Raw genomic sequence first — 13,438 nt, 5'->3', positions numbered from 1 at the left:
GCTGTTGTTTACACAGAGTTAAAAATTCATTTTCAACAAAGCAGTAAAAACACTTGAAATTCGGGTATTTATATATGTCTATTTATTTGTTGAAATTTCAATATTATAATAAGTTCAGCAAATAAACACAAATAAAAATGGCAGTTTTCTCTAGAGGGTGTGTTAACTTTTGTTTGCAATCAAATTTTCACTTCAGTTAACAAATCATGTGCTTTGACCAGGCTTTCATATCCTCACCTGGAAAAAAGCAACGGAATTTTTTCTTTTTAAATTTGAAATTTGTTTGGTGCAATAAAAAAAACCCAGTTTTTAAAATAATCACGTCTACCACACGGTGGAGGTGGCACTTTGTGGCATATATACTGACTTAAAATGTGCTCTACCAAACGGTTGAGCGGAACATTAAAGTGTAATCATGTAATTTATGAGATATTTCAGAGGCGGCATACAGGTGAGTTACTCTCTCACACTAGGATGTTAATTTGTGGAATTTGTTTTCGGCCTCATGGTGGAGCTGCACATCCTATGTGATGTGCTAAAATGTTTTTCATATACAAAGACTGACTAAAGGCTCTTTTTCCACAATCAAAAACCTGCTTAGACTTCACTTGTACACAATAAAATGACAAATATCAAGCAAAGAAGTGTGGCTGAGTATATATTAACAGTATAGCGTCGATATAGCCTGATTTGAGAAGATCAGCTCCTCTCCACACTGTTAAATTTTCATGATGAATGGATCAATAGAGAAGCTCTAAAAGTGCCTAAAATAAAATGCTTTTTCTTTAGACAACAGCAATTTAAGATGAACTGAGATGAAGTGGAAAAGTGCCCAGTGGTCCACCGAATGGACGTCAGGTAACCCTCCGGGCTAAAGACCACCCGGCTTGTTGTCATTGAACAGTTCAAACATAGCACATGTGATGGCATGGGGGTGCGTTAGTGCACATAGCACACACAACATATGGCAAACATAACATATAAGCAGCATCTGCTGCCATCCAGACGACGTCTTTTTCAGGGAAAGCCTTGATTATTTCAACAAGACCATGTAAAACCACATTCTGCATGTATTACAGCAGCTTGGCTCCTTAGTAAAAGTCTGTGTGCTTAACTGGCCTGAATGTAGTCCCGAACCATCACCCACTTAAAACACTACAACAAGGGAGACCCTGAACTGTTGAGCAGCTGAATATATGCCATATTTATATATACTCCCAAGTAAAGTAAGAATAAGAAAAAATATTCACTTTCAAAACTATAGCAGTGTCTAAAACAGTGGTAAACAGGCCCCCGTCCCAACTTTCTTGGAACGTGTTGCTGGCATCAAATTCAAAGTGGGCATATATTTCTCAAAAAACAATAAAATTTCTCCATTTCAACGTTTGAAATGGTACTATTTGCAAATAAATACAGTGTTTACATGATTTGCATATCACTGCATTCGATTTTTATTTATATTTTGCACAGCATCCCAACTTTTTTGGAAACGGGGTTGTATATAATGTGGATGATGGCGAAACAGCACTTTCTTTAGGAACTACTTCGCCCTGTATGTATCTCTCCTGCTCGGCTGTTTTAAGTCAAAACTTGCTCAAAACTCTCTTGAAAACAAGGTTTTGGGCATCAGGCAGCAAATTTATAACCTAATAGCTTTAAGACGCATTACACTCTTATCATGAGGTCTGCTCTGATCAAATTCTCATATAAGCAATTGTGATTAACAATTGAATTGTCTTGACTTGTTTGTCATTTGCAACTATTAAACTACAAATCTGAAGTGGCCAAGTGGGCTGGTTAGCTTGCTTACTAGCATGTTTACTAATCAGTGCTGCACACACACACACACACACACACACACACAAATGTCTACAGTTACACAGAATTGTGTGTGACGTCGAGCAAAGCAGCAATTTCTTTACAAGCCCACAAAACACTAATTCTGCCAGCTTACATAGTAAAAATGTTAGAATTAGTTAAAAACATTACTCCCTTTAAATATGTTTATTTTTTTAATTTTCATAATCCTCATAATGTCTCAACAAAGGCGTTTCCTGCTTTAAATTCGACCTCAATGCACCCCAGTCATATTTCCCTTGTTGCAGCTTAATATTATTTATTGTGGAAAACGCAGTCAGGTTCAATAACTGCGATCTTCTCAAATAATTGTGATTATTTATTACTTGTGACGGGGTTACCCATCACCACCACTGTGAACAGTTCTGACTTGGCAAGTTTCTCTAGAACCGTTTACATCAAACCACGATTAATGACTTATTTACATCACAAATGCTCAGAATTTTGTAGACGATGTGAAGAATTTGCAGAATAGCCCTTTAACATAACCATCTTTTGTCAACAAGCCCTGCTATTTGTCTTGTGGATAAACAGTTAAAGGACAGAATGCCTGCTGATGTGGGCACACTCTTAAAAAAGATGGTTCTTCGAGGGTTCTTTAGGAAAAATGACTCTTCTATATAGAACCATGAACACTCAATGAAACTTCTGCACGATTAACGTGTTCTTTGTATGGTGAAAACATTCTTCAGACTGCAGATTACAGTGTGTTGTAGATGGTTCTATATGGAACCTTTTTGAAAAGGGTTCTATATAGCAACAAAAAGGGTTCTGCTACTGTTACAATGTCAAGTCTAACGATAGAAGAATCTTGTTTTGGTGGTAGACAGAACCAATAAGCTTTTTTAATCCCACAAACGGGGAAATTCCACCTCCGCATTTAATCCATCCGTGAAGTGAAACACCACATACACACTAGGGGGCAGTGAGCACACTTGCCCGGAGCGGTGGGCAGCCCAATCCATGGCGCCCGGGAGCAATTGGGGGTTAGGTGTCTTGCCCAAGGACACCTCAGTCATGGACTACTAGCACTGGGGATCGAACCAGCAACCTTCCAGTTACAGGGCCAGTTCCCTGACCTCCAGCCCACGACTGCCCCAACACATTCTCCATAAATCTGTAGAGTTGTTTCACATGCAGAACCCTTTAAGCATGTAAATCATCAAGGGTTCTTTTTCAAACACACAAAGAACCATTTGCATGCTTAAAGCGTTCTTTGCATGGTGAATCGTTCTTCAGCTTGATAGAGAATATGTTGTAAATGGTTCTGTATAAAGCCATTCTTCTATGGTTGCAAGCTTGAGATCATAACAACAGCAGAGCCCTTTTTGGTGCTATATATATATATATATATACACAACCATCTACCAGACATCCTACATTTCACCATTTAAGAACCATTTAAGCATGTAAATCTTCAAGGGTTCTTTTATGAACACACAAAGAACAACTTGCATGCTTAAAGGGTTCTTCAGCTTGATGGAGAATATGTTGTAAATGGTTCTAGTTAGCACTGTTGCAAGCTCAACATCATAACAATAGCAGAACCCTTTTTGGTCCTATATAGAACCATATCCTCCATTTCACCATTTAAGAACCCTTTAAGCATGCAAATGCTACTTTGTGTGTTCATGGTTCTATATAGAACTATTGTCTTTACCAGAGAACCCTTGAAGAATGATCTTAAGATTTTAAGAGTGTAGTTTTATTCCCCTGAGTTCTAGACAGTTGGGTGTCTGCATGACTTGGTTCAGCTGCACTGTACTGTGGATAAATCAGCTCTGCTTCTACAAGGTGCTGCTGTGAGCTGGTATATACTGGCACAAATAGTCACCCTAATCAGAGAAGACAGGAGCTCAGTAAGCAGGTAACTGGCACTGCAGATATCCCGACGCAGGCTATATTTATGCTAAAAGCAAGGCTTTGGCCACAAATCGCCAAAGAAATTTGCTTATTTATTGAGCTAACTTCCCAAAAAGCAATGCTACTTCATAATTCTGGAGTGTACAACGTACATCTTCCATCTTCCATCCAGCCTTCAGATGTCTTTTCCCACGTAATGTGACCCACCACAAAAAGGCATAAGGTGAACGCGATGAAGTGCTCCCACTGGTCTTAGCTGCAGTTGTCGACGCAGTCCTGAGCCTGATGAAAGACATGGTAAACACTGACCAGTGGGAACATCGTAAGTGCTCCAATGAGAGAGCCCGCCTGGATGAAGACTCCACACCACAGCAGAGCGGTGTGACCAGCTCCATGCAGCAGAGTCCCCACCACCACCTTCAGATAGGAGAACAACCCTGTGAAGATGATCCAGGAGATCACCTGAGGAGAGAGATACGTTCAGACTCAAAACATGAAACTCAGCCCAGGTCCTGCATATTTCTTGTAGTCTGCTCATGTTTGTGTGGGTTTACGTAATAAAATCCGTCGCACTTCGTTTCATCTCTGTCACTTTGCCTTTACGACCAATACATTGCTGTTGTCGGAAAAAACCTCGTATCTCCAAAATGGTAACTTTACAGGAGAAGGAAAAAACCTACTTTACTGTTAATGTAAGTCAATGGAACCAGAATTTTTCCAAGTCGTTTTTGGGCTGTTTCTTTTGGTCCATTCATCATGAAATTCACAGACTATGTAAAGGACAACAGGTATTTTCAATTTTTGTAAAAAACTGAAAAACGTCAAAAAAGGAGATATGAGGTTGTCTTCCAACAACAGCGATATGTAAATGTGCACTCTGGTGACTGGCTGCCCTGATTTTTGCCAAAAAGCAGCTTGGGCTGAAACTCTCTGAGGGAAAGGGCAGGGCTAAGGTATTTTAAATTCCCAATAACGTAACACAGTAGCAAACCGTGTTTCTTAAACCTCGGCCACCTGAAATCCATCCTCCTGTCCTTTTGGATGAACTGGTTGATGGCAGGGTCATGCAACTGATCCTTTGCTTTAAATTCAACAACAAATGCTTCTCAAGCATTCTGATGGCGATCGGACAAACTTTCTAAATCACAAGATCCATCTCTGGCCTGAGACCCCCTCTCCGCACTCAACAGCAAGCAACCCCAGCTGTAAAGCTTCGCTCCTAGGTCGATCTCGTCATCTATGGGTTTTGTACTGTAATTGCTGGGGTTGAAATGCCTCTCGAAGGCCTTTTTGGCACCAGATTAAGCTCTGGTGTAGGTCGTTCTTTGCCGATTAACTCCAACTTTTCACTAAAAGTTAATCTAGAAAGCAGTATGGATAATAAACTCGCAGTGATGTCCTCCTCACTAGTGGTAACGTTGCTCTCAGCTTCCATGAACCAACTTTTTTCACTAGCTTGGTCCCCAGAGCCTCCGTGTCGCCCCAGTGAGCGTAACGTGTCAAAGTTAGCGATAACAGAGTCCTCCCATTTAGAGGGAAGGTATGATTGGTCAATTTTACTGTCATTTGAAATTGGTCTCTCATTGAATTATTGTCGCTTGGCCCTCTGTACATTTACAGCTGGACCACCGATCACCATCGTTCTTTCCAGCAACAGCAGATACAGCAAAATTCTGATAGGGGGAGACAATGGGGCTTCTCTAATTTAACCTTTGACATTCCAGTACAAATTAAACAGGCAGGTTTGAAGGACTTATTCGCTTAGTTTTGTATTTGTTTAGATGCAGAACTGCTCAATTTAGAATTATTTTTAGAAGATCTTAGGCCCTCTCTGAAGACATAGAGGGCCATGATGGTTCCCCTGTGATGTAACAACCCCTAAAAAAAGGGGGGGGGGGCATTTAACTTCAAACTGTAATAAAACCCAATTATGTAGTAACTTGCCCAAATAATGTAATATGTATACTACATCTTCTTCTTTCGGCTGCTCCCTTTAGGGGTCGCCACAGCGGATCATCTGCCTCCATCTTGCCCTATCCATTGCCTCCTCTACTTTCACACCAACCATCTCCATGTCCACCTTCACTACATCCATAAACCTTCTCTGAGGTCTACCTCTTCTCCTTCTACCCGGCAGCTCCATCTCCAACATTCTTTGCCCAATATATCCACTATTCTTCCTCAACACATGTCCAAACCATCTCAACCTGGCCTCTCTGGCTTTATCTCCAAACTGCTCCACCTTCACCGTCCCTCTGATCTGCTCATTTCTAATCTTGTCCATCCTTGTCACTCCCAACGAAAATCTCAGCATCTTCATCTCCGCCACCTCCAGCTCAGCCTCCTGTCTTTTAGACAGAGCCACAGTCTCCAAACCGTACATCATAGCAGGACGCACTGCTGTCTTGTAAACCTTCCCTTTCACTCTTGCTGCTATCCTTCTGTCACACATCAGCCCTGACATCCGTCTCCACCCACTCCATCCTGCCTGCACCCTCTTCTTCACCTCTTTTCTGCACTGTCCATTGCTCTGGATGGTTGACCCAAGATATTTGAAGTCATCCACCTTTACGACCTCTACTCCTTGCATCTTCACCTTTCCACCTGCCTCCCTCTCATACTTAAAGGCTAATGTAATGAACCTTTTACCAACAGTGTAACACCTTGTTACATTTTTGGAAATGTATTATATTTATCATTGCTTCTCAAATTTGTTTTTGGCTGATGTGTGTTGCAGTTATGACGTAATGAAGTGATGCATGTAATTACGCATGACTCATTGTGCCACCTAAGTCGTTTCCTCTTATTTTGTGATGGAGCATTTCATGTTATTTGAAGTAGGCAGCTGAATGTTTCATTTAACAACTTGGCTTATTCATGAGCAAATACATTAGAATAAAACTTGGCCAAAAAATCTGCCATTGGTCAGTTTGGCTGTAAAGAAATGTGAACTAAATACAAAAATACTGGGAAAGTCATGCTTGATAGTAAAAACACAAGTCAGTGAAAGCTGCATAAAAACAACATTTTTTTTTTTTTACTTTACTTACCACAACAACCACTCCTGCATTACTTCCCAGAAGGGGTGGACAGGGACTGAGGGCAGCCAGAGCCAAGAGATAGGCAGCAAAAACACATCCTCCAAGAGACATAATACCAAGACCAGCACTAGACCTGTGACAGGAAGGCGAGTCATTTAAAGCTTGCTACAGTCAACATTTCAAAAATGCATGACCAATCGGCGCCTGGTGTAGAAAATAATTTGGAGACTGATTAAAATAACACAAACAAGCTGGACTTCCAGTGTGACGTGGCTTATGCTTGAGCTCTCTGCGGAGCGGAGTTTTCTCTAAAAGATTTGATGCACTTTGAGTTTTATTTGTTTATCTATCGGTCTCTTGATTGCCGTGGTTAGTAGCGCTATCATTGTACCAAGTGTTGTTTGTCACCATGCCTCCCAAGCTGCATAAAACGCCAGGACCATCACAGTCTCTTATCCGGCCTGTCGCGCAGGCTACATCTACGCCCATGAGTGACGCCGCTTGCCCGGCGGAAGTGAGCTCTGCTCCGGCGGTGTTGCTGGACATTTCAGCGCTCAGGTCCGAGACTGTCTCAGAGATTGTTCGAGCGGTGGTCTCTGATATATGCACGGTAATGGATGAACATTATTCCAACATTAAGACAGAACTACTCGACATGAAGTCAGAGCTGCTTCGTGATTTTGCAGTGTTAAGGTCAGACTTTGCCGGTCGGAAATCCACCGTTTCGGAAATTGAGCGCTCTCTCTCTACATGCACGGATGACGTGGTAACATTACAAGCTAAAGTTGAGTCTCTGTCTAAAGAAATTAGAAGGCTGGATGCTAAATGCGATGATTTGGAGTCTAGATCTCGTCGACAAAACATCCGCATTGTAGGAATTCTGGAGGGAGAGTCGTTCACCCTCACCACTTCCAGTGTTCCTGAACGAGGCGTTCGCATTGGATAACCAATCAAAATCTCTGAGGAACATTTCCAACACCTTGTTGAAAGTCTGCCACGAAGAATTAAGGCAGTTCTGAAGGTAAGGGTTCTGAAGGGTCCCACCTTTTATTAGCACGGTGTACCTAAAAGTGGCCGGTGAGTGTATATCTCTCCTAAATGTAGATGTGAAAGTCCTGGCAAAAGCATTGGCTCTGCAGCTGGAAAATATTCTCCCAGATATAATTTCACAAGATCAAAATGGGTTTTGTTAAAGGGCGTCATCTTTTTTTTAATGTCCGTACTCTTTTAAATTTAATTTTTACAAAATATTCCTCCTCTGCTCCTGAAATTGTAGTTTCACTGGATGCAGAGGAAGCCTTTGATCAAGTCAATTGGAACTAGCTAATTTCAACTTTGTACAAACTTGAGTTTGGGAATAAATTTATCTCTTGGATAAAATTGTTATATACCCCCCCCATGCTAGTGTCCACACTAATGATATCCACCTGGCTATTTCTCGTTGTCACGCGGGACTAGACAAGGATGCCCTTTGTCCCCATTATTGTTCGCCATTGCTACAGAACCTTTGTCTATCGCCTTGAAATCTCTTCCATCTTTCCGGGGGCTCTCTCGCGCCGGTATCAAATTGAAATTACCATCATACGCCGATGACTTGTTACTGTACGTGACTGATCCAGTGAGATCCCTTCCTCCAATTCTTTCACTTTTGAAGAGGTTTGGCTCGTTTTCAGGTGATTAAGTTGACATACAGAAAAGCGAATGTTTCCCAGTGAATTCTCTTGCATTATCACTCAATCAGTCTGCTGTTTCCTTTCAGTTCGCTTCGACTGGGATCAAATATTTAGGTATCCATGTATCTCGACCTTTGCCATCTCTCTTTCATTCAAATTATCATTCAAAGTTCTCCATCCTCTCCGCTTGCACTTCTCACATCTTCCTTACCACTCAACCTGACAAATTCAACGTACAATCTGTTAGCGCTGTCTACTCTGCCAATCTGGTCTCAATTTAGACGTCATTTTAAGCTCACGTCTCCTTCTTTATCGATGCCTTTATTGGAAAATCATCTATTTCCCCCTGCTCTGACTGACTTAGCTTTTAATATATGGCATGAAAGAGGTATCAGATCTTTTCGTGACCTTTATAAGGATGTTACATTTTACAGTTTTGCTCAATTAGCTGCAGATTTTAATTCCCCCCCCCCATCTCATTTGTTTAGATATTTAGATATTTTAATTCACTTCAGGTTATGCCAGCTGACTGAGGGGATTTATTTATTTATTTGACTTTATTTGTTTTTTTATTTATTCATTATGTTCTTTTAAATCTAATTGTAAAATATATTTTTCTGTCATCATGATTATGAAATAAGTAGTTATAATTTGCCTGTCTTTTTGTGTGTACACGTGTGTGTGTTTTTGTGTGAGAGTACATCTCTTTGTGGAAAATCCAAAAAATTTAGGAAGTTTTTGATTGTGTGAAACCTCTGGATATGTCTGTTTTGCTTTAATTCCTCAGTAATTTTTTTAAAATAAATAAATAACACAAACAACAGCACACATACACTGAGATTTAGTTGGCCAGTGATGAGCCTTCAACCAGAAGGCTGAGAGTTCAAATCTCACACCTGACAAGCAGTGTGTCCCAATTTAGGGGCTGCATCCTTTGAAGGACGCGGTCTATGAAACTTTGAAAACTGTGTAGACCTGTGAAGGCTGAACTGAAACAAGGTGGTCTGCTCTAAGGCAGATTTTCTTGGCTGCATATGAAGGAGCCTTCAATCAGCCAATCAGCCTTCAAATGCAGCTTCTGGAGGATGCGGCCTTGGGATGCAGCTTAGCTACACCTGGTTGTGCACTTAACCCCCCACTGCACCAGGCAGTGCTGCTCTGCTGGCTACGCTGCGCAGCTCCCAGATTGGGCATAGTGAGGCAGCAAAGTGATTAATTTCCCATGTCGGTCCAATAAAGTACATAATGTATTTCTTTGAAAAACAAAAGCCAAATTTCCTGAGAATGAGAGCTGTAATAAAGATAGAGAGGACACAAATGCTGAAAATTTGATATTACATTTATACATATGTATGTATACATATGTGTGTATATCGTTAAGGCTTCAGTGTATTACCACCCTTCCCCTACCACCTCAACACCATTTCTAGAGTCCTGATCGCATCATCTACAACCATCTGGTTTCGTTGCTCCACCTCACAAGAACAAGCCAAACTCCAGCCCATAATCAGGACAGTGGAGTCCTTGTAACATCCTCACCAAAATAAAGCAATTCTGATTCAACCTGATTTGTAGCCCAACTATGACTGAAGACTGACATCATAACTACTATGCCACTACCCAAATATCCAGTAGAAAGGAGCAATAAAACTGTGATCAATGGTGACACCTACATGGTAGTTTTTTTTTTCTCCCCAATTTAGTCGTTTCCAATTCCACCCGCTACTTAGGACTCCCCCCAATCACATGATACTACCAATGCTAGGGTGAAGGCAGCACAGGCTTCTTCTGAGACCTGTGAAACCAGCCACCACTTCATAAAAAGTCACAGGACGGCCGAACGTGCTCGGAGGAAAACGCCAACCGCCAGATCTGTTACGTCAGCTGACGGACGCCTTCGCTGACTAGTATCACGTTGAGTGATGGGGGTACAAGGGGGGCCCACCCAGAGAGAGCAAGGCCAACTGTGCTCTCTTGGACTCCCGGGTACGGACGGCTACAGCATCACCAGGGATCGAACTCGCGATCTTCTGATGACCGGCCCAACGTTTAGACGGTTGTGCCACTCAGGAGCCATGGTAGGCATTTCTGAAAAAATGGCCATTGTGTAGCTACAAGATAAAGGAACCTAACTGGTAGCTCAGTGTATGTGTTCTATTTGAAGAGATTCACGTCCTCAAGCTCTTTTGTGAACCCACCTCAGCAGAACGAACATGGCCACAAAGCACGCCAGAGGGTTCGCAATGTTTCCCAAGACGACAGAGAGATGAAAGGCCATGGTGCCATAAGGGAGGCAAGAGAAGGTCTGCACAGACGGCAGCACTCCATTAGTCAGAGCGTTGGAGATTCCAAGCAGAAAAAGCAGGTAGATGTTGTTCAACGTCCAGAATGACACGGCAGGGGTCTGTTTTTCCACATCCACTTGTTCCTCAGACAATGGCGTGCCTCCGTTTTTCAATGGGTTTTCTTCTTCTTGATCTTTCTCCAGCTGTTGCTCTGGGGCCTGAATGTCCTTCCTTACCACAGGTGCCACATCTCTGTACATCAGAGCGAGGAAGGAGAGGGCTGAGACTGTCAGCATGACAAACAGGAACCAGAAGAAGTCCTGTGCAGGGAAGTTCTCTTTGAATTTCTCAGGCTTCGTACCATTTTCCGTCTCAAGGCACTCTAGTTTCCCCACTCCCTGCCCTAGTGCCACAACACAGGGAAAGAGGGCACTGAGCCCCTGGCCCACAAAAAACGTGCGGATGTACTGTGGGGGGTAGCGGTACATGAAGGGCAAAAAGGTGACATTGGAGGTGCAGCATACAAATGATAGCACGAACGTCAGCAGGAGGAACGGCAGAGATCTCTGCTCCCCGGCGACCGTGGTGACCCAGGACCAGAAGATGGCAAGAAAGGCTGAAGCGACCACTGCCAGCACTTGAATGCTGGGGATGACCACACGTTCATTCAGACATCCAGGGGCAAAGTGGTGGGTTAAGGTGACGGCCAACGGTCCCAGATTTCCAAAGGCAATGAGCACAGAGAGATACGCTGGCAGATTCCATTCTATAAATAAAGCATAGAAAACATTGTATCAGCTATAAAGTCTTTCTCTTTGTTCTGCACCGATCAGGCATAACATTATGACCGCCTCCTTGTTTCTACGCTCACTGTCCACTTTATCAGCTCCACTTACTGTATAGCTGCACTTTGTAGATCTACAGTTACAGACTGTAGTCCATCTGTTTCTCTGATACTCTGTTACCCTGTTCTTCAGTGATCAGGACCCTCTTGTACCTTCACAGAGCAGGTACTGTTTGAGTGGTGGATCATTCTCAGCACTGCAGTAACACTGACATGATGGTGGTGTGTTAGTGTGTGTTGCTCTGGTGTGAGTGGATCAGACACAGCAGTCCTGCACTGTCCACCCTAATAGACACTACTCCCTTTTAGGTCCAGCCTTTTAAGTCAGAGACGACAGCTCATCTATTGCTGTAGTTTGTGTTGGTCATCCTCTAGTCCTTCATTAGTGGTCACAGGATGCTGTCCACAAGATGCTGACTGGATATGGTTGGTGGTTGGTGGACTATTCTATACCACCGCCGCCGCCGCTGCCACCACCACCACAGCGCTACCGCAGTGCTGAAAATGATCCATCACCCAAATAACACCTGCTCCGTTGTGGTGGTACTGAAGAACAGGGTAAAAGGGGGCTAATAAAGTATCAGAGAAACAGATGGACTACATCTATATAGTAAGTGGAGCTGAAAACATGGGCAATAAATGTAGATAAAAGATAGGTGTGCCTAATTAAGTGTTCAGTGAGTATGTGTGCATTTATGTGTGTGTGTGTGTGGTGTCTTACTTTCTGGCAAGATGTCCACAACCACAGGCAGTTCAACCCAGAGTGAGTTCACAGATATCCATGATCCCATTCCAAACAAGGCCACCAGAATGTGTGTTACCAAGGCACGATTCCACCATGCGTCCGCCATTTAGCTGCAGGCCTTTGACAAAAACAAAGCGTTCCTTTCGCATTACTGCCCAATGGCTATTAATATTACTGCATGTGTAATGCCTATTTAGTATTTATAATTCTGTAATTTCATTGTTTAAATAGGCCTGTCCAAATAATACAATATAGCTTACAATTAGAATCCAATAACAACTGCATTGACTGTTAATTTTATATCACTATTAGCCTCTTATACTCTTTAGAACCACCAGTGGTTCCAAAACACACTTACTCATATTCCCCATAGCTTTCATATTTCATAAGCTCCATTCAGAAGCTGGGCGTCGTGTGAGGCTGTAGCTCTTCTCTCCAGTCTAACAGACGGTGACGTCATTTTAAACCCTTATAATAAAAGAAACTGAACTTTGTTTTTCTACTGAAAGTCGAGCCGTTTTTCCCCAAATCTGGGCTCTAAACTATAAACAGACGGCGTCTCTTCAGTGATCTGCTCTGGAAACATCACTTTTAGAAAATAAGACAAAGAGCGGCGGAGATTTTTGGCTTTCAGCAGTAAATTATAAGCATGTAGTGATATGTGGAGATCATAAGACACACTTTCTTTTAATTTGAGGAGAGCTTTTACAAAAAAAAAACAAAAATAAAATAAAAATTTTCATGCAGTCACTGAAAAATTAGCCTTATGATAACCTTACCCTTGAGAATAAGAGGCTAAAGTTTAGGCCTAAAGCAGTGAAATCAACTGATTAGCTGTCTTGCTTCCAAGCCATGTTTACTTTGCAGCAAACACAAGTTTGTCCTGACATCAAGTAAAGCACCACACTGTTTGTTCACTCTAGCGTTTATGCGCACAAAATTAGGTGCAAATATTCAAAGCTTACGTTCTTGTGAAAAGCACGAATGGTAGAGTTAGCTTTAGCTACTTACCTAGCAAAACACAGCCTGAAAAAATCTGAACTTCAGCTGGTTCCCCAAAAAAAACCCTTAACCTTCCCCAAAGAAACGTTTCCCACTTTCTTTCATTTAGATTGGTTCATTTAAAACGC

General features: G+C 42.2%; 1 protein-coding gene across 3 annotated transcripts in view; it reads right to left on the bottom strand.

The window, feature by feature from the left end:
• slc52a2 (solute carrier family 52 member 2) overlaps positions 1-13,438 on the bottom strand; it is a 38,387-nt gene that overhangs the window by 9,357 nt on the left and 15,592 nt on the right. For 2 of the 3 annotated variants that reach the window (XM_037541868.1, XM_017721346.2), the window contains exons 2-5: positions 12,285-12,426; positions 10,633-11,485; positions 6,771-6,894; positions 2,863-4,182 (exon numbers count right to left, since the gene is read on the bottom strand). In XM_037541868.1, coding sequence (XP_037397765.1) covers positions 3,973-4,182; positions 6,771-6,894; positions 10,633-11,485; positions 12,285-12,414 — 1,317 coding nt within the window. In that variant the 5' untranslated portion in view covers positions 12,415-12,426 and the 3' untranslated portion in view covers positions 2,863-3,972. Of the gene's footprint in view, positions 1-2,862; positions 4,183-6,770; positions 6,895-10,632; positions 11,486-12,284; positions 12,427-13,438 lie in introns of those variants that run through there. The other variant, XR_001858962.2, reaches the window with a different exon arrangement.

Source organism: Pygocentrus nattereri, chromosome 1 (genome assembly GCF_015220715.1).
Source record: "Pygocentrus nattereri isolate fPygNat1 chromosome 1, fPygNat1.pri, whole genome shotgun sequence".
Taxonomy (NCBI): Eukaryota; Metazoa; Chordata; class Actinopteri; order Characiformes; family Serrasalmidae; genus Pygocentrus; species Pygocentrus nattereri.
This window is presented reverse-complemented; position numbering and strand designations above follow the sequence as displayed.